Source organism: Microchirus variegatus, assembly GCF_963457635.1.
Source record: "Microchirus variegatus genome assembly, chromosome: 22".
NCBI lineage: Eukaryota > Metazoa > Chordata > Actinopteri > Pleuronectiformes > Soleidae > Microchirus > Microchirus variegatus.
Window position 1 is genome coordinate 3,991,838 of NC_139823.1, and position 24,312 is coordinate 4,016,149.

General features: G+C 40.5%; 2 protein-coding genes across 2 annotated transcripts; both read left to right on the forward strand.

Moving 5' to 3' along the window:
• The first annotated feature begins 1,891 nt into the window (after positions 1 to 1,891).
• On the forward strand, positions 1,892 to 20,614 carry hoxd3a (homeobox D3a). Its single transcript, XM_083909024.1, has 4 exons — positions 1,892 to 2,013; positions 17,397 to 17,456; positions 19,140 to 19,692; positions 19,846 to 20,614. The coding sequence occupies exons 3-4, from the start codon at positions 19,242 to 19,244 to the stop codon at positions 20,595 to 20,597; spliced, it is 1,203 nt and encodes a 400-aa protein (XP_083765150.1). The 5' UTR covers positions 1,892 to 2,013; positions 17,397 to 17,456; positions 19,140 to 19,241; the 3' UTR covers positions 20,598 to 20,614.
• hoxd4a (homeobox D4a) lies at positions 8,730 to 10,049 on the forward strand. The gene is made up of 2 exons (XM_083908777.1): positions 8,730 to 9,171; positions 9,599 to 10,049. Exons 1-2 carry the CDS (start codon positions 8,745 to 8,747, stop codon positions 9,895 to 9,897), a joined length of 726 nt encoding a protein of 241 aa, XP_083764903.1. The 5' UTR covers positions 8,730 to 8,744; the 3' UTR covers positions 9,898 to 10,049.
• Positions 20,615 to 24,312: the final 3,698 nt, after the last annotated feature.

The following is a 24,312-nucleotide window of genomic DNA, read 5'->3' on the forward strand; positions in this document are numbered from 1 at the left end:
TATCTCTCTCTCTCTCCGTCACCCCTCCATCAGTGAATCCCAAATAAAAGGCGGAAACCTTACAAACAAACACACAGAAGGACGAATAGACAAGTCTAAAATGGTCCATAATCCGGATTACCCCCCCCCCCACACACACACACCACAGTAGAGCCACGTAAATCCCACCAGATTACACTGGTGTATAGATTTACAATACTGCCATAGTTGTGTAATGCAATACATCCTGATGTCCTACAACACACACACACACACACACACACACACACACACACACACACACACACACACACACACACACACACACACACACACACACACACACACACACACACACACACACACACACACCCACACCCCACACACACACACCCTAAAACAGCATTCTCACTAAGGACACTCATATACGCCAAAACCTAACCCCAATGTTAACCACCACAGATAAATGGAACCCTAACCCTAATCCCAGATTAAACCCAGTTCTAACTTTAACCCTAAAAGAGTCCTTTATGGTTGTGGGGACCAGTGAAAATGTCCTCACAAAGATAGTTTTCTTGCTCACAGTCTAACACACACACACGCACACACACGCACACACACGCACACACACACACACACACACACACACACACACACACACACACACACACACACACACACACACACACACACACACACACACACACACACACACACACACACACACACACACACACACAGGAAACCAGAGACAGGACTATAAATCGCACGCGCAGACTCTGGCATGTGTGTAACCAGATAAACGAGACTGAAATGAAACAATTTTCTCTTGACTGCACAAAACCTAACAATCTCTTCATTTTCTTCTGCACATCAATGTTTTGTGGGGGGGAAAAATAACCAAATGCACCAATAATCTAATAAACTTGTGCCTCGAGGAGTTAATAGAGATACATGTTTACTGTGCGTCAGGACAGAGGAGGCCAGTGTCATAATGTGAGTCAGAAATAACACGTTTAACTGTGTTTTATTATTTCCCTTTTATTAAACATACAAACCGGTATCAGGCTCATTTTATCGCAAGGCTTTCATCACGTGACCTTTTCCTGCATATAGGCCTATTTCTGAGAAAAGAGAACATAAATGAGCAGGAAAAACGCCCAATCTGGTCGTTCGCAGTTTGTGCAACATTTTTTTTTTTTTAATTCGATGTGAAAAATAATAACGTAAGAATTGTGCTGTAGCTTTTGTCATTCAAATTTTAACATATAAATAGTTTGGCCTTAATCTGTTGTAAACAAAGACCGCATTATCACGATGCAGCCAACAAAAGGAGATCAATACAAAAAATACGAATAAAATAGGACGTTATTTCTTTACAAACATGTTTGTTGCAAACGAAAACATTTAAGACTAGAATGTGTTACTTCAGATATTTGATGGTCGAGCAACCGCAACAGAACATGTCAAAGAGGGAGGACTACAGAGTGTTTTTCTCTTCTCTCTCTCGCCTAAAGAACACGGAGGGGCTTCTCTGCTATTATGCGCAAAGATGGGGAGAATTGCTGCAGTCGAAATTCCTTTTTGTGAGAGGAAAATTTACAACTTGGTAATAGACCTTTTTATGTGCCTCCATCGCCTGTCATTGGATGCCACTGGTCATGTGTGAGAGGCAAACGTCTTCATGGCTCTTTTCCTGATTTCCCAGGCGATTTTTTTCCCACTGCATTCTGCGTCTATGCTGCTCAAACCGATGCGCCACGGTCCGCTTTCTTAAAAAAAAAAAAAAAAAAATCCTAATCCTGTCATTCGTTCCATAAACGTGCGAAACTGTGTACGTATCTTTTTTTTTTTTTTTTTTTTTTGCGGAACAGCTCTGCTCTCGCTCTCCTGGATGACAAGAGAGAGAGGGTTGCGTTTCAACTTTGTCAGTGTCTGACCTCGACATGCACACCGCAGCACGAGCTCTCATCACCGAGATGCGGCGCATCGGTAAACCTGAGCGAATGAACATGGATTACATCCCGGATACAGGTATGAACTTTCACTCTGATGATGTTCGCAGCCTTTATTCACGTCTGCGTGTGCGTCTGCATGTGAACTTTGACAGCTTCCTGTTTCATTAGTCATGTAAATGAGCTGAAGCCTCACAAGCTCTCAGGTCATTTTGGTGAATTTACGCATTTCAAGCTGTTGTTTTTACGCAGCCATATAAAGGCTGGTGGTTATGTTTGACAGAGAATTATGCTCCAATAATAAACGCAAATGTTTTTTAAATATTTATATGGAGTTGTGTTTGAATGTTCATCATATATATACTGATTGTGGCTCGGTAAGTGTGAGGTTTTGAGTGCAGTGTTTTTCAAGCTTCTCGTTTTTAACCAACGTTTCCCTTTAGAGATTTCGATTTGAATCGACTTTTTCGTTTCCCTTCGCCTTCTCATAGTTGACATTCAGGTTTTTTTTTGTCCAGCTGCACTAGAACATCTGCAGGATGAGCCCCCCGTCATATCTGCACACACTTGCCAACAAAAAAAAAAAGAGAGAGAAAAATGCTGCACTATCCATCGACACAGTACAAATCCGCGTTGCTGTATTTGCACACATGCACGTCTGCATGGCAAAGCAGGCTCAGTTTTCATAGCAGTGTTCAGCTGCCTGGAGATGGGGCCAAGTGAACAAAGACAGTATTTCACTGTTGGCTGACAGGCAGCTGCGAAAGTATTTACAGCCTCACTGCAATGCGACAAAATGGACCCTGGAAAAGAGGCAACACTGAAAACCTGAGGAAATAAGACCGCACTCAGGCGGTTTTCTTTAATTAGTCAGTGCACGTAGCTTCTGTATATTTCCTCTTGTATGTGATAGTGTTAGTGTTTAAGAAGAAGAGCAAATGTCTGGCCACAGGCCTTGAAAACATTTTTTACAGATATGAGTTTTAAGAGGATGTGGTTTCATCTCCACCCTTTATGAAATCCCCTCATATCCTCTGGTCATATTGTAGAATCTTTTGGATTATTGTGTGACAGAAATGTTTTTCAAACGTCTTTATTTACATACATATATATATATATATATATATATATAGACATTGGAAACATCATACATTTAATAGTTTTTCGCATTGCATTTATCTTTTTTTGTATTAATTTTCCAGTCAGATAAACCAAGTGATTTTTGTCACGTTATGAACAAATTTCCATTTTCTGTATCTGCTGAATTTGCTGGTTTTGATTAGCATCTGCATGTTCAACTTTACTCTTTTTTTCTTTTCTTTTTTTTTATCTTGGGAATCAATGATTTATTCAATTTATTTCAGTTTCAGAAATCACGAAAGTCTTTTCGACCCTTCTTTGGTGTCAGCTGCACTTTGATTCGTTTCAATATCTAATTTAAACAACATTTAAATCAAGTATTAATACAACACTGATTTTTAGAGACCTGAACATAATTGATCAAATATCTGATTCATCTATTCCCCATTTTAAAAACGCACTGTCCTCTTCCTCTTCGCTCATGTGTGTCGATAATCTAATGACATTTAAGATTCTTTGAGGAAGCTTGTTTTTTTTTTTTTGCTTTGATTGATATTTTTTACAGTGGACAATAGAGAAGGGAAGTCGTTAAAATTCCAGCAGAAGGCGCTGTTGCCCAACACTCGGCCTCTCTGCCTGCAGTCAGCGCGCCTTGACCGGCAGCTTCCTGGGCGCAGTGATTGGCTGACGCACCATGGTCACGTGACCGGCTTATTAAGTGTTTTTTTTGTTGAGTTTGTGCAGCAGCTGTGTGATGAACCTCATACATGGTGATGATGATGATGATGCTGTTTAAGAACATGCATGTTTGTATCACAATGGCCTATTTACGTTTCACCAGGGGAGGAAAAAATAAGTGGTTATTTGTCACCTTACCTATGGCTTCTGTTGCGTTTATGTAGGTCAGGAAACAACATGCATGCAGTATGATTGTGAGGAGGCTATAAATGGAACTCAGCCATCATACATGTGCTTTTCCTCCTGTGACATACTGTCAAAATGGCTGCTTCCCATTGCTCCAGTGAAAAGGGGGAAATAAACAGCTGGTTATTATTTAATCAATGCTTATGCATTAATATTTATACAGACAGAGGACAGTTTATTATAAGGGTAACTGTTGCACACAGTGACGGCAACTGTTTATTATATTTTCATCCATATTTATAGTCATTTTTAAAGACACATAATACTCACCTCAGGATGAAGAGGATGATATTATGATAATGATGTTAAAGTAAACAGAGATAGCTGCTATAGTGCAGCATCTGGTGATTTTAAAAACCATTAAATTGCAAAAGAAATAAAAAATGAAATCATAAACATCACTAGTCATCTATTAATAGCTGGGAATGTGTGAGTGCAGATGTTTGTCAAATATACCCAGAAGGCTTTTTTTTTTAACATCAGGGAAATAAGTTTTCATGAGGACGTGCATTTAAAAATTGACAAGCCTCTGATTTCATTTTACCCTCCTCATCATTTATCACACTATATACCTGCTCCACAGAGGCAGCCATCCAAACATGAGCACACACCAACCATCATCAGCCCTCTCTCTTTCTCTCTCTTCAGTTTGGGCAGGAAGAGAGGGGAGGGGCTAACTGTCTCTCTGCGCGCAGGGATTGGCCCGGAAGCCTGAATGACATCAGTCTTATTGTGGCAGGTTCACTGGGGAGAGAAATGAATTTTTAGCAGCATTCGGTGACGCATGGTCGATGTTTATGTTCGCACTTTGGAGGTGGAATTGCTCCAGTAAAATATCCCAATCATGTTTGTGCTGTGAGGAGGAAAACACATTTGATTTAAATGGGTTTATTAATATTTATGAAACATTTATTCCTATATGCTGATTACAGTTTGTTAAACTATAACTAAAACAACATAAAAAGTAGTGTGTGTTATCTGTGCAGTGCTGTTTCCCATGTGTGCCATGCTCCCAGCTTCCTGTGACTTTACTCAGGGCACATCAGCCTAATCGGCGTTATTGAGTAAGTGCAACTTTGAGGGTTATTTATGGGCCAGCGCGCCCTTGTGAATGGCTGTGAGGAAACACGTGACGCCATTAAAGTTTGTTTTATGGCCTGAGACTTGACAAGCCAAAATATAATTCTCATTGTGTATTAGTAAGAGCGTCCAGATGGGTTGGAATAGAGCTTCATTTGGCAGCCAACTGCAGTGGCGGGCACAGACTTTTTCTCCCCTTCAGCATGGATGTGTTTGTTGCGCGCGGTGCCATGTGTTGCAGTCTCTGTGGTAAGCTAGAGTTTTATCATTATGCTCGTGGTATGCATGGGGCGTGTGATGTCATACGCATAGCGTACCTCGCGCTACATACTGTCAATGGTGCAACAGTGCGTGATAGTCCCAGAGATAAAGACGAGCTGCTGGTTTGGAAACTGCCTCGTCTTTCTCTTTGCACACTGAGCTTGTTTTTGTTTGGATGTTGTTGTTTTTCCACTGCTGTATGGTTCAGTCGCTTCATATCACTGGGCTTCACTTATTTGCTTGGAATCAAATCGCACATTTTGAAAATGCTGCTGATGTATAGGCCTCTTCAAGAATTAATTAAATCCATGCGGAATGTAAACAAAATGATTTACAATTTGTTTGTGCGTCAGTTTATTTTATTTTATTTTTTAAATGTAAATGACAAACAACAACAAAAACAGTCCATGGTTTACGTCAATAAAAGGGTTTGGTCACTACGTCACTTTTATGGGCCCAGTGTTTTTACTTTAAAGGCCTTCAAATTCAATGTTCCTGTTAGAGATTCAGTATATTTATTTATTTATTATTTTATTTATGTATTTACTTATTTAACACGCGTATTAAACACGTATTACTATTATTATTATTATTATTATTGACAGTGGGAGGAAAACCATCTCAATTATTAGTGCCACAAATGACATTAAATAGGCCTCGTGTTTTTTCTGGCGCTCCAACACAACGTGAAAAGTAATTCCTTAAGTAGAAAAGAAGCCCGTAATTGAAATGGGAAAGCAGTCGAGCCGAAGCATTTAGCCTTTTAGCTGAAGTCAAGCTGCCAGGAAACGCTGACTTTATCTTTCTTTTGTTGCGTATCTCGGCTTTGACCCGTCTGAAGGGCTCGCGGGGGCAAGGTGAAAGGCAGGTCAGGCTGTCTCACTAATATTGAAATGTGAAGATCAAGAACGAATTTATTACGACTTTGTATTTTGTGTCACAAAACTATTGTGCAGGAAACGAATGATTTTTAATCTGATTTAAATTGACAATCGCAGGCTGAAACATGATGTGTGCCAATGTGAAGATAAACGCATAAAAGTACAAATTTGTTTTATTTTTCCACTCTTAAACACTTTTAGAAACTCTCAGTTTGAAATATAGGTTAGATTTTAATAATATATCTATTTAATTATAAATATCAAACCTGGGTTTCATCCTCGTGCCAGGCTGCGCATATTTGCACATCATCCAGAAAACAATCACACATATTTCGTTTATTTCTTCTTATTTAAATCTGTATTTGTATGTTTGGCCCTATTTATATTCAAACTTTCCCCCTAAATTTTACATTTTAGCCCACGTGCAATATTTTGTCATCAAGACAAATTCATCCGGACATTTTAATCAAATTATGTTTAATCTAATTATTACTAACTCAAAGTCTCACAGGAAATGACACAACACTAATGATTATATCTCTAGTTTTATTTGTGTTAAGACTTTCCCCTTACTAAAATATAGATTTTAAAAAGTAAATAAAGTATATTTACACATTTAAATATTCCCAGCTTTGATCCATTTGTAAAAATCTAATGGACAGAAAGAATTCGTAGTGGTTGCCATGCTGGTTTAGTTAATGGCAGACGAGGAATTGGTAAACTTTTGCACCCATTGAGCTGTCAACGAGAGCAAAATAATGGAATTTTTTTGATAAGTTTGTAAATGATTTGGTTTGACCTGTGTGGCCTCTGGCCTCAGACTCTGCTTGGTAAAGTCTTCTTGTTACTGGCCTGCATGCAGTTTTGTCGTTCATGCTGATATTGGAGCTAAAAATGGACTTATATTCTTATATATGGACTTATATTCTTTCTAATAATTATTCAACTTGGATCATGGGTTAATCTGAGTTCACTGGCTCATTTTTTTTTTGGAGGAGACACATGGACAGGGATGGCCCCAGGCAGCACTATCATGTGGGGGCAATACACTTTGAGAAGATGCAGCTGACATGACTCAAGAAGCTACTGTGTGACCATTTCTGCACCAACGACAAAATTGTCACCAAAACGAGAGAGAGAGGATGCTGTCATAGACTCTGAGAAGCTGCAGCTGACATGACGTCTGAAGCTGCTGTTTAACAATTAAATACTCACAAATGAAGCTTATGCATTCAAGAAACATCCTGAAAACGAAAGAGAAAGTTGTTTTAATAAGAAAAAGTATCTAATTATGTTGGAAAAAGTGGTTTTCAGTGCAGTCTGGATGTGATGGACGCCTCTTTTACTTTGCTCCTGTCATGGTTTGTGTTGGCTGTGAGGTTCAGTGATGTTTGGCTCAAAGTGTAAAGGCCTTAGTGTGGGTTCTTTTTTTTTTTTAATGTATTTATTTTTGCTGGTGAGGAGGAACTGAGAGTGAGCTGTGTTGTTACCCGTCGTCTATATATACCCTGTAGAACCGAATTTGTGTGATGAAACCCCAGTCACAGATTCGATTCTAGGGGAGTATATGGTCGATGAAAAAACTTCGATGTGTTTTTATTGACTTTGATGGGTTCTTTTTGAGCTCGACGTGCGGTCAGAGGCTGCAGTGACAGGAGCCTCCTGTGTGAAGGAGAGTCAAACTGACAGCAGCACATACTTCATAAGGACAAGGCTCAGGGCGCAGTTTGAAACTCTATATCTTTGTCTTTGTGGGAATCTGATCCAAAGTGTTTCGCGTGGAAATGGCCGTGATTAGGACTTACAGGCTGTGGTTGTGTTTATATGTTGGAAAGGAAATGATTTGGTAATAGAAACTAAGCCTGAGTCCTCTCCAGCTGTAGCTTCTCTCTCCTGTGGCTCGTTTTCTGTCTCTGCATTATTGATTCCCAGAGGCTGCTGCTGCTGCTGCTGCTGCTGCTTTTGGCCAATCGGCTCCTGAGACGGTTCTTTTTGGTCAAAGGGATGAGAGAAGATGAAGTGATGAGATTGGTGTAACTTTTGGATGACCCCTTCTTGACAAAGACAGTGTCCATCAATTGTCCTCAGTCATTATTCGCTGCTTTTATGCCGAGGGGCTTTTTGTATCTTTTGTTTGTTTCTCTGTTGAACACTGCGCCTTCAAGTTACACTTTAAAAAAAAGAAGAAGATGTGGTTAAATGTGTTTAGATAAAACAACAGCATAACCATTGGCTTTTCATTTTTAATTATGCATTTTGACACTTTTTAATTGGAATAAAACACAGAGTTTTGTTTTATTTGTGTGTTTTCCAGCTTGTTTTGTTTTTCTGTCAAACTTAAACACTGACATTTAACTGTAATATTTTATAATCTGACATTATTATTCCCTGGATGCATCTTAAATCAGACAATATTGCTCTTACTTGTATGTTTACTCGCGTATGGACCAGCATCACCTCCATTGGCCGATCTGGTCACATGGTTCGCTAACTTTATTCAGTTGACACCAAGTAGGAGGGCTTTATGGAGGGAGGAAAAAAAGACAACTCGAGAAAAATTAGTATTTTCTACCTTCAGAAATTAATGGCCATGAGTTCGTATATGGTGAACTCTAAGTATGTGGACCCGAAATTTCCTCCCTGCGAGGAATATTCACAAAATAGCTACATACCTGAGCAGGGCTCGGACTACTACAGTCCCTCGCAGGGCACAGACTTTCAGCATCCAGGGATCTACCCACGGCCAAACTACACGGAGCAGCCCTTCAGCTGCACCACTGTGCAGGACTCCACTGTGCAGGACTCCACTGTGCAGCCACGGGGTCATGTGCAGGAGAGATCCGGCCACGCGAGTCCTTTTAACGCACAGACTGAGCAGAGCCCTCCGGTCCCAGTGTCCGCCGGACCCCGGACTTGTGGACAGCAGCAAAACACAAAGAGCCAAAATGGGATACAAGCCAAGCAGCCTGCAGTAGTTTATCCCTGGATGAAGAAAGTCCACGTAAATACTGGTAAGATCCTCTTCTTCTTCTTCTTCTTCTTCTTCTTGTCTTATGAGAGGGCACTAGTTTAGAAATCATTCAGTGTAATATTTATGGGAGTCTTTGAAAGGCCTCGCCAATTACACAAGTCATAAATTTTTATAGCTGAGGAAACAGGCCGCGAGGTGAGCGCCTGAGAGCTCCTGGAAACACCTATTGACCGCATGTAATATCGCGAAGTTAAATCTGTTTAAATGCACTTAAAAATCAGTGATGATCTGCTGTGCTGCGTTCACGTGTCTTTAAAAAGTTTGAGCGTCCCGGGTAAATAATAAATAAAAGAGCACTGCTCTACTTTTGTTTTTGCCTGCATGCTTCACTGGACACATTTGGTGACCCTTGTTTCTTTCTTTTCTTTTTTTGTTTTGTTTTGTTTGTTTGTTTTCTTTCTCCACAGTCAACCCAGATTACACAGGCTCGGAGCCCAAACGCTCCAGAACAGCTTATACTCGGCAGCAGGTCTTGGAGCTGGAGAAGGAGTTCCATTTTAACAGGTATCTAACCAGGCGGCGGCGGATCGAGATTGCCCACACGCTTTGTCTCTCCGAGAGGCAGATTAAAATCTGGTTTCAGAACAGACGGATGAAATGGAAGAAAGATCACAAGCTACCCAACACCAAGGGCAGATCTGCACCAGCTCCCAGCCATCTGCAAAGCATCCAGAAGGATAACCAGACTGATATCACAGCATTATAAAGAGAGGGGAGGCTGTCCCATCTTTACAAATTAACTGTACATACAAAAAAAAGACAACGGTTGCCTGACTTTTGCATGGACTGATGTCGGTTTTTTTCCATCTCTTTATATATTTTTTTAATTTAACTAAAAAAAAGTGACCCCAGCAGTGTTGACTTCAAGAGTCAGAAAAACCAATCAGTCTTTGTAACTGAAACTCTTTTTTAATTATTATTATTTCACCAGAGACACAAATACATCCAAACTTTTTTGTTTTGTTTTTCCATTTTTATTATTTTTATTTTTTGTTGTTTTTTTCTTCACCTTTGAGGACATTTTAATCATCAACCTCGGCTGATTTCATGGATTTAAACAAAAGTTCCTCCAACGTGGATTCACGGTGATTTACAGACTGGAACATCTGTAGTCAGAACAGGGAAGCCCTTCTTTCGAATTACACACACACACACACACACACACACACACTCACACACACACAAGAAATGTCATTATTTCAGTTGTTTTTTCTATCAAACGCACAATAAATAAATAAACGCACAAACATATATAGATCTATATATACATATATATATATACTTGAAGCATTATTTGCATAAAAGCACGCCAAACACAACCTACTTTTTTCGTAAACTGCAAAAATTCCCGCTGAATATTTCAGTCCTACGTGTCTTTGTGACTTGTATATGTTTTTAACTTATTTTGTACAATAAAGCCTTGAAGAAAATTATTATTTTTCTCTCTTTAGCCTAAATATGATTCCCGAAAGCGAGACATTCCTGTGTGCGTACTATTCTGAGTGCCCTTATAAATCTCTCCTGACATCTCTGTAAACAGTGTACATTTTCAGAGGCTCTCTCTCTCTCCTTCTCTCTCTCTTACTCTCTCTCTCTCTCTCGTGCCATTTCAAACTCTTACATGAAAGATCATTTGTTCCTGCATGGCATCGATATTTGATATTTGGATGTTTCTCCTCGGAAATAATCAAATCCGGAATATTTAGGATTATAATTGTATATTTTTTCCTTCTTCCACGTCATTTATTTATTTAAAAAACGAAAGTGTACATTGTTTTTTTTTAATTCATATAGCACACATGCAATTTAATTATAAGAGCATTCGTTAAACTTTTAATTACTCGACAAATATGTTTGAACTCTTGTGCATTATTAGCATGGCTTTATGCAACAAAAAAAAAGTTTTAGTCTTAGTTAATGTGTGAGGAGGGCGGGGGTTGGATATTATAGTTTTTCATTAGGCAAACTGAGTGTGTGTGTGTGTGTGGGGGGGGGGGGGGGGGGGGCGCGTTCACGTCACGTTGCAAGACAGATATTTCTTGTTTTACACTGTTATTGTCTTCGGACACAAAACAACTTTAAAAAAAAAAAAAAAAAAAAGGCCCAGAAGCTCTCCCAGATACGAGGAGGTCTTCTCTGTGAAGTCTTCACCATGAGACACTTGAAAAGGTATTTCAACCGAAGGTCGACAAAGCAGCAGTGGCAGGTTCACGCAGAGGACACGTTTCAGCCGCAAGGACTGACCCCAGCACCCCCTGACCCGCCGGACAGGCAGCATTTTCTCTCCCAGGCGCCTTTTCTTCTTTTTCTTTTGGAGAAAGATTCTTCTTCTTTAAAAAAAAATCCCACAAAACACAAAGTAAGAGTCAGTGCGTGGAAACACGCGTTTTTTCCTCCGTAAAACAGTATTTATACCAAACACACGACCCCCAAAAAAGGTTCTGCATTTGTGCATTTGTCTCCTCGTGTTCTTGGTTTTATTTTTGTACATGCTTTCTACTTTGTATTGTGCATTTTTGAGATGTGAGAAGTATATTGGAAAGAAATAAAGATTTCTACTGATTATGCATTTCATTGTTTGTCGTGATCGTGATTATTCTTTAACTCGGGAAATTATTTAAATGAAATTATTTATCTAACTAACAGGATTAAATATTTTCTCAGCCTTCCCACACACACGCAAAAAAAAGAATTTTAGAATCATTTAGCCATAAATTATTATCGAGTTGTGTTTGTTTTGCGCCTTTTGGAACTCTTGGTGTGAAATCACCATATGGAGGAGATCTCGCTCCCTAAACGCACCAAATGTGCTCTGCCCGGGCAAAAAAATCCGGCCTCAAGTAGGACAAGTGAAAACACAAATGTGCCACATTTAACGAATCAGTGAAATAGAACTTATAAAACTATCAACTTTCAGTTTTTCTTGAGCTCTGCCCCAATTTTCACCCGTGGTTTCGCACACGCTGTGCGTAAAAACATCCTCGGATGATCTTTCCAACGAGATTGTGTTTCCGTGAAAACCACGTATTGCACAAAAGCTTTGACACAATTCTGTAAATTTAAAGTTTATTTCCACACAAATGCAACTTATTTGGAACAAACACACATAACACAACAGTTCATTTACTCCATCACTCTCAATGTGACAAAAAAAACAAGTTTTTAGGGTTATTTATCTCACTCCAAAACCCAGACTTCCCCCACTTTCATCGCCTCAGCATCAACACACACACACACACACACATGACATATTCCACGCACTGGCCCTGATATTGTCTCATCTTTATTGGAGATGACCCCACTGCAACACTGACCTCCCACCCTCCACAGAGCAGGATTCACTTCTGATCCAAATAAAACAGACGCGCACTCTCTCCCAATGTTTTGACCACTGCCTGATCCCCACTGACCATTTGCGGACACGCAGGCGTGCACCATATAGGCGCTCACATGTCTCGAGCGAGTGTCACATATAGAGTCATAGAGAAGCTGAGACAAAGTGATGCCACCGATCCACCATGCTGCCATCAATGATCTGTGCATAGATGCTGAAGAGAGGATGAGAGGGGGGAGGAGAGGGGGGAGAGAGGGGGGGGGGGGGTGCTGACATTTGGACAACTAACCTATACTTTATATACTTTATATACATCTGCTGCACAGTCTGAACACAAGCACTCAGCTTTATTTATCATTTATTATTTAAAAGCCATTTAATATATATATATAATCTTGATAAGACCATTATCTGAGAAATAAATATATCATAACGCAGTTTCTCTCTCCCCCCCTCCTCCTCCTCAGCTGATCTCAGGTCAGAATAGCCTATTACACTGTGCAGTGTGTAGCCACACTGACCTACATGTGTGAACAGCAATAAATGGGAGCCAAAGGCAGTGCCATTTTCAATGACACTGCACCCAGTGCAGGAATACAACGTCTCTTACTCTCCATCCGGGGCCATATTTGATTTCCAGCTGGTTTCGCAGAAGCTTCTCTGAGCCAGACAGACCACAGCCCCCTAAGATATATGAAAGTGCGCTGTCTGCATTCACAGATATAATCCAGAGACTATACCACTCCGCTCTCCATTCTCGACCACGTGATTGTCTAAATAATTAATGCAGCACGTCCCCCTAGAAACACGGCGTCGTCATTAATCGCAAGGACTCTATCAGACTTGAAAACTGAAGAGATCCCCCAAGAAAATAATATCCGATTCCCGGCGCAACCGCAAGCCCTCGCACTTTAGCAACACGCCCGAACCGATGGATGCTTGGGTAGGTAAATATTTCAGCATTTTTCATGTTGCCCGAGCTGCTCAATGACGATATCAAATGTCGTGATATTTGATAGATTGCTCCCTTTGATGTGTGCGCTCTGAGCAGAATTGTGCAGCCTGTGGTTCTCTGGTCGCTGTTGTTGTTGTGTGTGTGCATGCATCTCTGTCTTTGTTTTCTTTTTAGGGGAGGACAAAAAAACAACAAACAAACATAGATTTTATTCTTTTTTCTTTTTTTTTTTAAAGAAAAGCTCGAGGTTTTGCTCTTTGCGCATTTGTCTCCAAAGGGCTTGATGTGATATATGGTGCAAATGAAGAGACACTGACGTGTATTTATTGAGGCTCACTCTGTATAAATGCGACCTCGGACTCAGTGCTCGTTATTCTTTATTCGCGTATTGTTAAATCCAAATTTGACACAATTTAAACAACTTTTTTTTTTTTTATAGAAGGAGCTAAATAATATTTTATTTATTTCTGACAATAACTATTTGAATGAAACACGCTCTTGTCTTGTATGGCTTGTATATATGTGAACATACCTTTGGTGAATGGTGGATTTTCCCCCTCTCATATCGGACAAATAACTGCTTATTTATCTTCCCTTTAAAGCTTTGTGGGACAGTCTGTTTCTGCTTGTTTTTATTGTTAGATGGAATGATCTGATTTGTGATTTCTTGGAGGCAGTGGAAGTTTCGGGCAACACTGACAGTTCTGCCTCCTTGTAAATCATTCTCAGTAATTCCTGAAAGGGTGCGAGGCTGTTGGGGGGCCGGGCGAAAACTGTAAATCTTTCACTTTTATTACCCTCTGAACATATGCTGCGACGCTACCAGTCTGCTGCATCCCCTCTTCTTCTCCTTCTTCTTCTTCTCAGCAAAGATAACCACCGCTGAAGCTGCAGCCGACGCTCTCTGCGGCTCCAAATCTCCCTCTTCCAATCCAATCTGGTCTTTATCAATGTTGTTATTTATCCATTCATTTAGTGCTTATCAAACAGGGAATGGTGCTATTTCATTCTCACAATCTCTCTTCTTACTGTGATGGATATAGAAAACAATGCAGGGAAGAAGAAGGAGAAGAAGGAGAAAAAAAAACATGGCTGTCACTCTTTGTGTTGGAGCAGAGTGTGAGGACAGACACAACAAACAAAAGATGATAATGTGGTTTATTTGAATACAATCCAGTCCCAAACCCACACGTCATTCGTTTCATAAATCACTTTCAAAAATGTGCACATCCCACACTAACTGTGTTATTGTGCGACTAAACAGGGAATAGGAATTGAAACCCCTATTAGTATTAGTAGTGTTAATAATAATAAATAATGTTTTATGTGCTGAGCTGAAAAGGCCAAATTTATTGTGAAAATCACTGATAAATGTGGGTAAATTTAGCCAAATAAATGGACACTTCTCTAAAATGTAAAAAATAAATGCACACATTATTTAATATTCTTGTATTTATAGTAAAAACCCAAACAAGAGCATATATCTGCTCTCTGTGTGTGTGTAAATACTGAAGTGCAGGCGAGGTGCAATGCTCGCAGTTCAAGGGCAGATTAAAAGAAATGGGCAGTGGAACATTTTCACACAGTTGAGGAGGAAATAAACGCCACCCTTTATCAAAATGGATTGGTGAGGTAAGGGTTGGATGAATAAGGGGACAATCACGTGAACAAATATGCTTGTATCTTAAGGCAGCGCCTTTATTTGTCACCATAAAGCTCCCTGAAAACCCCCCCACACAAAAAATCCTAATGTTATAGCTGCAAATGCCTGTATCACTTTCTGAATATTTCCTGAATATTTCAATGGGTGATTGATTGCCAGGGACTTTTTTTTTTCTTCTTCTCCTGGAATAAGGATACCTCGTTCGCTTTTTATTGGTAGTTGAATGTGAGTCCTTCCATTCTTTCGGGAATACTGTCTCCATTGGTATATGGAAATGTCTGAAAAACAGCAAGATCAGGTTTAGGACAGCATTGTCTGCAGACAAAGGGTGAAGGATTTATTCTAGAGACTGTGTGCAAAGGAGCTGAGACTGAGAAGGTGGAACTGCTTTATGATGAATTGATGCACAGGTAAGCAACTGCACGGCACAAAGCAACCTTTAACCACGGGTTAATATAATGCAAGGGAATATTTATGATTTATTCCATTCAAGGAGGTGATGCTTGTTAATGTCGCTCTCGCCTGCATGCGCGCAATCCTGCGGATATGGAGTTCCAAATGCGACTTCTCTTCAAAAGTAGACTCCTATTCTCTTTGTGGGATATTTTTTTTTGTCTTGTTTTTGTTTTTTTGGGGGGGAAAGGCGCGTTCAATTCAAAATTATCGACAGATAGAGCCTGAGCTGCCCTGCGCTTTTCAGCTGATTTCCAAAGCCGTCTCGGAGGGAGAAGAAGTAGGGGAGGAACTTTTCTTTTTTGCCTCTTGGATCGTAAATCACATTAATTTGTTGTCTTATCGTCACAGTGGCGTTTGCCGTGATTTATGTGGTTTCAGTTGTATATGGCTTTGTTATCCTGCAACCTTATATTATACATGAATTCATATTGGATGTTTTAAAGGATTACCGGACTGTATAATCAACCAGGACAAAGGCAAATACTTATATTTTACTACTATTTGGACACTTCTCAGGTTTAGCCCTATGTTTTACTCCTAATTGTGGCGCATGTTAAAATTATTTTCTGTCTGTGTTGTTTGTGTAGGATTAAAGATCAGGCCTTAGTCGCTGACACAATTTAATATAATAATAATAATAACTTTTATTTTGCATATTTATTTAAAAGCGGTTTGATTGTGCGTCTTTTTCAGCATAGTTTCTCCATAATTGCTGGTCATTTTCGAGCAATATCAGCACTGGAGCAAAGCAACATTTTAGTGCAATTACAAAATTGCACAAAAAAAATTGCCTGTGTATTCGCCAATGAAAAACAACAACCTGGCATTTATTTTTTTACCACATCAGGAGCAATTATATTATTTTTAAACTGTAGATTGTTATTTTCACAGATTATAAATATGAATATAAATGCCTCTCGGTGTTGTTTGGCTCGATATAGTAGCAGACCTTTGAACAAACGACGCGAGATAATAACACTCCACAGTGAGCTCGGCCCTTTGTGCGCAGTAAACTTACCGTAACAGCGCGTAGGCGAAAAACACTGCTGTTTGAAAAGAGGACCATGTCTGTTACTAGTAGCCCAGTGTGCTCGAAACGCACTTGAGGCGCAGATTATCGACCAGTTTAAACCAAATATTCCACAACGAAGGAATGTTAAATCTCCATGATGATGATGATGATATTTAAAAAAAAATAATTATCCTCAAACATGAGCAGATGAGACAATTATTTTCACACTAAAAGGGAAAAAGAAATAAGAATAAAAAAAGTATTTCCATAGTTTTAGTTCCTTATGAATTTTCGTATTCATTGTCGTCGCTCCAGCATCTTCTCCATGTGTTTCTCTCAGAAGTGAAAAGCTGCTTTGAATTCACTTCACTTCTTGGGTTTTACTTGAAGCCAAACTCCTCGTTGTTCATTAAACTTTGACTTAATGCTGAATGACCCGAGGGTCACCTAAAAAAGCTTATGGCTGCTAAATATTTGGCCTGGCTCTTTGTATTAAAGTGCACATGCAGGACTTTTCACTGTCAGGCCATTGAAAGCAGAGTTAAAAAAAAACAACTATCATATATGGTGAGTTCAGGAACAATTGGTTAAAAAATGTAAACAAACCAAAATGATGTGCTATTATTTAAGCTGGATTTGTTAATATATATAAAAATGCTTATTTCAATCTATCAAATAAATATATATTTTTTATTCACAGCAAGCTCTGGATTTTTACAGCCTGTAAAAAAATCAAATCTATAACACAAAGACATTTTTTTTATTGAACTCTATTTCCTTTCCAGGTCGAGGTGAGAGCAGTGATGAATGCGTGAGGGAAATAAAAGAGCTCTGCGCAGATTTCGGTGAGTAACACTTCTTTAATGAAGGGAGTACAGACAACACAGGCGACTGCTAACCAGGTGAAAGGGTGATTTGTTATTAGGCTGCATATTAACGCGCTCGGAGTTTCGCACGAGGCTTAAATCACGAAAACAGACATGAGGGATGACTTTAACTTAACCTGGACGTGTAATTATTTACGCAGATTTAAATAGGTGCTTTCCTCTCCTTTCGCCAGCACAGCCACCCAAATAAGGCCTGATTATCTTTACGCTATTGTTTACTATGAAGAAAAAAAGGGAAAACTGTAAAATATAACAAAAAAACATGGAGCAAAAATAGGAAGATTTTCACCACTTCATGGCAGATTTCCCACACTTTAACCAGGGACTATCAGATCAGACGCGCCTTCGCCAATACTCCCTGCCTGTTTGTCGGCAGCAGACTGGACGCTTCCAGTGTCCAGTGTCGCCTCGGTGTGTGTGTGTGTGTGTGTGTGGCTGCAGCCTCGCACTGAGCCAGAATGGAGGCATCATTTATAAACCGAGCCTCTGTATGGGTGAGAGTATGAAATTCTTTCCCTGTGTTTCCTCCTACGCTCGGTTTTACACTTCTGAAGGCTGCGGGTCTCGAGGAGTGTTTTGCTTTTCATTCCTCCGCGCGGCCGTTTACAACCATAACATTTGCGGTCATAAATTTCGCCGCGGTCCACACTGACAGGTGCAATTGTTATGCACGGCGCAGACTGCGCCTCCTCAAGCCACCAACATACAGTACAGGCTCCTTTGATATTTTCTTTAAGTGAAATGTCTGACACGAGTGCTCTGTTTCATGCGTAAAACCAAAGTAAATAAAAATAAAAATATCCACGACAACTTTTGCTTTTTTAACTGAATTTATTTATAATTTTGTAAAAAAAAAATTTTTTTTAATGAATGATTGAATGAAAAGTCTGAAAATAAAACCTAACCAAAAAAAAGCAAAACATATCTGTTGTATGGGTTTGATGTAGAAAGTCTAATTAAATACTCCATGACCCCACCCCCCACACTGACACACACACACACACACACACACACACACACACACACACACACACACACACACACACACACACACACACACACACACACACACACACACACACACACACACACACACACACACACACACACACACACGTCTGCTACTAACATTAATAACAGCCAGTGAAGGGTTTCACTATTTAACCATTTTGCTTCCCTTCCCTTTTACGCGTATAAGAATCATGTGATCCAAATGCGTGCGCGCGGCCTTGGTGGGCTATATTTCTGCTACAGGGAACAATGCATGACGGCCTTTGTCGGGCCTCGTGATTAGTGAAAGGGCTATTGTGTGTGTGTGTGTGTCAAATGCTGATTCAGCTCGTTTCTGAGGGACTCCTAAAGCTTCCCAGAGGGTCATTTGAGCACAAGTTAAACTTTAACTGTTTTGTGGCAGAAACTGAGTCATGTGGACAGCTTGGATTTTGAGGGGGGGGGGGGGGGGTGCTGCATATATGTGATGTAACCCTGTTCTACAGGGACAGTTGGTAACAGATTTAATCCAGAGCTGAGCTGATTGATTCTCGTGAATTGTTTCATTGTGAAGATTCGATTGAAGAAATTGGTGGATCTCTAACGAGCTGAAGGCCTCATTCATGAGTCTGTTGGTGTTTCTGTTTGTAGGTCACAGTCTGGAGCGACGGTGGGGAACACCAATCACGTGAATAAACAACACCCATGCCATTGGATAGAGCCGCACTGGTTTATTTGCTTTGAATCAACAAAATGCAGAAGGCAACATATTACGATAACTCTGGACTGTTTGGAAGCTACACTTACCCCAAACCAGACTCTTACACCTATGGCCCCGCACACCAGTCCTACCCCACATCTAACATTGAGAGCGACTATCAGGGCCCAGTGTGTCCCATCCAGACCTCTGCTGTGCGACCACCAGCTCTCAAAGACAGTGACCTGAACGGTGACTGCATGCGGCAGAGCAGCAGCAGCAGCAGTCAAAGCAATGGCAGCAGCCAAGCCACGAGTATTGGGGAGCAGCAGGCGCCTCCACTGTCTGCATCTTCTCCCAGCTCCAACAGCCCTGCAGCCCAGAAGAAAAAATCTCCATCTGGCAGCGGCATCAGCAGTGGCACACCAGTGCTCACCAAGCAGATATTCCCCTGGATGAAGGAGAGCAGGCAGAACGCGAAGAAGGGCAACAACTGCACTACTGCAGGTATAGAGGCCATGATGGAGCAATGTGTGTGTATGTGTGTGTGTGTGTGTAGTGGTGGTGGGGGGTAGTTGTGCTTTTTTGAACAGGTAATGCTATGGCTAACACATATGCTAAGATGCTCATGTATTCATGAACCCATGTGTCCATTCACAGGTGGTGAGGTGAGCGATGAGAAGAGTCCACCCGGACCTGCGTCCAAACGGGTCAGAACTGCTTATACCAGCGCGCAACTCGTGGAGCTGGAGAAGGAGTTTCACTTTAACCGCTATCTGTGTCGCCCTCGGAGAGTGGAGATGGCGAACCTATTGAATCTCACCGAGCGTCAAATAAAGATCTGGTTTCAGAACAGGAGGATGAAATACAAAAAGGACCAGAAGTCTAAAGGGCTCGCGCACTCTCCCCTGGGGCACTCCCCGGATAGAAGCCCGCCGCTGAGTGGCCCAAATCACATTGGATACTCTGGCCAGCACCAAAACGTGAACAGCCTCAGCTATGACGCGCCCTCGCCCCCGTCCTTCGCCAAACCCCAGCAGAACATGTACGGCTTGGCCGCGTACACGGCGCCCTTGGGCGGCTGCATCCCGCAGCAGAAGAGGTACCCGGGCTCCGAGTACGAACACCACAGCATGCAGAGCAACGGCGGCTTTGCCAACGCCAATTTGCAAGGCAGCCCCGTTTATGTGGGTGGGAATTTTGTTGATTCCATGCCAGCCTCGGGCCCCATGTTCAACCTCGGCCATCTCCCCCACCCGTCATCCACCAGTGTGGACTACAGCTGTGCCGCTCAGATCCCAGGAAACCACCACCACGGACCCTGTGATCCACATCCCACATACACAGACCTCACCTCTCACCAAGCGTCTCAGGGACGGATTCAGGAAGCACCGAAACTCACGCATTTGTAATCTGTGTATGTCTCTGTGTGCGCGCCTGTGCGCGTGCACGCGCGCGTGTGTATGTATGTATGTATGTATGTATGTGTGTGCCAAATTACGTTGCGCTCTTTTTATTACCTCACTAGTCTAATAACTGCGCTCCAAGCGAGTCGTGTGTATTATTACAGTATTATTGATATTACTATTAATGCTATTGTGTAATTATTTTCTAAATAATACAGCTTTGTCCATTTCTCTTGAATATTTGGGGATGCGCAGAGGCAGACTAGCCTGGTGGTCAGTTGTTTAATTCGTTTCCTTTTCTCAAGTGCAATGCGCATTTCGTTTTTTGACTGAATATTTCCCGCCGTTACTTGAAGGTAAGTCTTGTAGATCACGAAAGTAGAAAAAAAAAAATCATTATTAGAGAGAACGATTTTTAGGGACCTTTTTCGTCTGTTCTCACTTTCCTTACGGGCATCCTATTTATTTATTTTGTATTATGCTGCATAATCTTTCGTACTAGCATATGACCCCCCCCCCCCTACTATTTATTATTTAAATCCTTTTGTATTGCACATTATTTATCGTTTATATGCGAGTATTTATGATTGTGGGATTATTATTTTTTTGTAAGATTGGACAGATCAGTGTGCACTTGGAAGTGTTGGCAAAACAGGGTTTTTGGAAAATGCTATGACTCGCAGTGTATTGTTGAAAAAGAGCATTTCTAATAGTAAATCTGGGATAAATGGGGCATTTGATAGTGTATAAACGTCACTATACAGTATGTCCATGGTTAATCTTATGTCGGACCTTAAGCAAAACGTAGACTATCGAAGTATCAAATATTATACACACCAGCATGTCATTTTGTGTAGTTCATTGCTATATTTTATTTGTCTTCCATTGTTTTTCCATTGAGCAGAATATCCATAAATTTACGAAACCCTAATGATATCGAAATGTTATATTTTATTGTGTTTAACATTTTGTAAATAAAGTGCTCAAACTTGTCCCTTTTTTATTATTATTATTGCTTTTTTGTTGTTTTCTGTTCTTGTGTGTGTGAAAATCCTCATCCACTGCCTGTGATTATTTGAATTCCTCCTTCAGATGCTGCTCCCTGCAGTGAAACTGTCAGGTTAACAGTATAGAGATGAGGCTTATTGACTCACTGCTCTACTGTACAGACCAAACAGGACCAACTAATCAATAATTAGACACCATCATATCTAAAACTCATCAGGCGCGCTCTGTGCCTCCAATGCAAAGTGCATTTCAGCGAAATAAAAGGCTCTGGAGATTATTGATATTTTATTGAAGGGAAGTGAGTGCATGGGCTTATTGCATCTCGCACATGTCACATCATCCCCCCCCCCCCCCAGAATTGGCCACATGATTACCTTCCTATCTGCTGGCACAAGAGAATGGGTTCAATTCTCCTATACACCAACGCCTAATCAGTGGCTGCTCTAATTGACTGCTGCATACTGAGAATAATTTTCAAAATAATCTGCACACATGTGAGGAAGCAGCAACATGCATCGTTTGATAATGGCTGTGTGTATACATGACGGACAGATTAGTGACAATAAAGCAAGAAGAAGAAGAAGAAGCACAATTTTGGTGCTTGTTTGACACTGGAAATGATGCAACGATGGATGGATGGATGCCTGTGTGTGTGTGTGTGAGTGTGTGTGTGAGGGAGAGAGAGCGCGCGCAGTTCATCCTTTATTGCTCCTGGAGAGCCATTTCAAAGCTCATTAATCAAAAACTCGTCGCTTTCAGACTCCTCGCTGATCCCTCCTCCTCATGAACAAAGCATTTGCATTCCAAATCCAAGCAGCACGTTTCAAACTGAGCAGGCCAATCTTTAATGGTGGGGGAGAAGAGGATCCCACTGCTTTCACATCTTTTTTTTTTTTTTTTTTTTGTCTGAGATGATATATCCTTTGAATTTAAGAGCGCATCAAGGCAAATGAAACTGGTGTCAAAGAAATAATCAGTGGCTTTAAATCTGCGCGTGTCTCCCAGACACAGTGCTTCAGAGATGCTCGCAGAGGCAGAAGAAGTGACTGTGACTCCTAAACACTTTAAAGGCAGATCTTTATTTTATGACTAAATCCAGCCTGGGATTCAGATACGAGCCATTACAATTGGCTACAAATCATCTGAGTGCTCAGTGGATGGCGGCCATTTTAACCCTGGGTGAGCTCTTTCTTTCATCTATCCTCTGCCTCTGCTGTGGTTCATTGAGACATTCAAGTCATTACAAAAAAATAATAATATGCAATATTCTTTGAGATCTGGTCTATTATGCATTAAACAAAGCTGACCCAGATGGAAACAGGAGGATGCAAAAATACATTTAATTCTTAAAAAAAGGCTGTGGAATCTCATTTAATATGAAAAATAAATCATTTATCTTATTATAATGTTACAAAATGAATTAACTCTAAAATGGTAAGTAGAAGCACAGAGACCACAACTAACTAACTTCAAGTTTGAAACTCGACTCTTTCATGCAATAAACAAACAACAGCAACATGGTTTATTTTGTGGTTTAACAAGAATATTGTGTTTGCATAATTAATAAGGAACAGTTATTTAAGTATGAATATGTTGTGTTTTTGTAACCAAATATGTGTCTGAAACAATTTTAAGATATTATCATTATTATTATTGTTGTTGTTGTTTGATTTAGTATAGTTTCTATAGAGATGTGAGATGCTTTGTTGGGAGCAGCCAGTGCAGCTGGGACCTCAGATGAGCGTCTCTGATTGGACGAGAGCAGATCAGACCACGCCTTCTCAGTGGAGGGTAATGTTTACATATGGGGAAGTGTACTCCTACTGTAAGCGAAGAATTAATGAGAGCAGGGCAAGAACACACAACACAGGACAACACGGTATTTGTATTTAATCTCATTTAAAACATTTTATTGTCTTCCTGGTTTTGTTGTTGTTGTTGTTTGTTTGTTTCTTATAAACCCAGGGTGAAGACGACTCAGCTTGTAACAATGGATCCGCGTGTGCTTCATGGTGTTATGAAGTGAGAGAAGGTGCTCACTAGATCTTTGTAGAATTTGGTAATATTGGACTGGAACTCTGTGATTCACCATCGCGCCAACGTGTTGCAGCCAGAGGAAAAGAAGAAAGTTGATGTGCGCGTCAGCAGCATCTCAACATATCGCGATGATTCCTCTCAGCAAGCAGCCTGCATCCCAAGGGGGGGGTTTAGTTTTTAGCTGCTCTGGAGACTAGACGGAGCAGTAGTTACATGTCATATATATATATTTATATATATATATTAAAAGTATTAAAAGTGTTGTGGATTATATCTTCGGACCCATAGAAGCAAGATACAACGCGGTAAAAGGAAGTGTCCACAAAAAGAGGATTTTCCTTTTCATCTCTTCATCTCTCGACCACACCGGATGTGAGAAGGCGATCGTGGAGGTCTGAAGGTCTGCTTATATGGTTTTAACGCAGCGTCACTCCACTATAAACTATATGTGGAGTGGTATAGGTTAATGTTAATGTGTGTAACCCGGATTCATAACTCTGTGTGAATATTGTAAGAAGCCAAAGTTATTGTTAAGTTCAATATTAGTAAACGTGACTGGTGTTAACAAAGATATTTATTTAAAACTATTCAAAAAAAGAGGTGAAATCCACCTTAAATTAACTTCAATTTCGTTCTATTGTTTCCAGTTTTTTTTTGATGACAGATACCTAACTGT

Bases quoted from the DNA above. Each gene is read 5' to 3' on its own strand.
- hoxd4a (XM_083908777.1), top strand. From the start codon at position 8,745: ATGGCCATGAGTTCGTATATGGTGAACTCTAAGTATGTGGACCCGAAA. The intron at 9,172-9,598 runs GTAAGATCCTCT...CTTTCTCCACAG, and splicing joins GAAAGTCCACGTAAATACTG to TCAACCCAGATTACACAGGC.
- hoxd3a (XM_083909024.1), top strand. From the start codon at position 19,242: ATGCAGAAGGCAACATATTACGATAACTCTGGACTGTTTGGAAGCTAC. The intron at 19,693-19,845 runs GTATAGAGGCCA...GTCCATTCACAG, and splicing joins CAACAACTGCACTACTGCAG to GTGGTGAGGTGAGCGATGAG.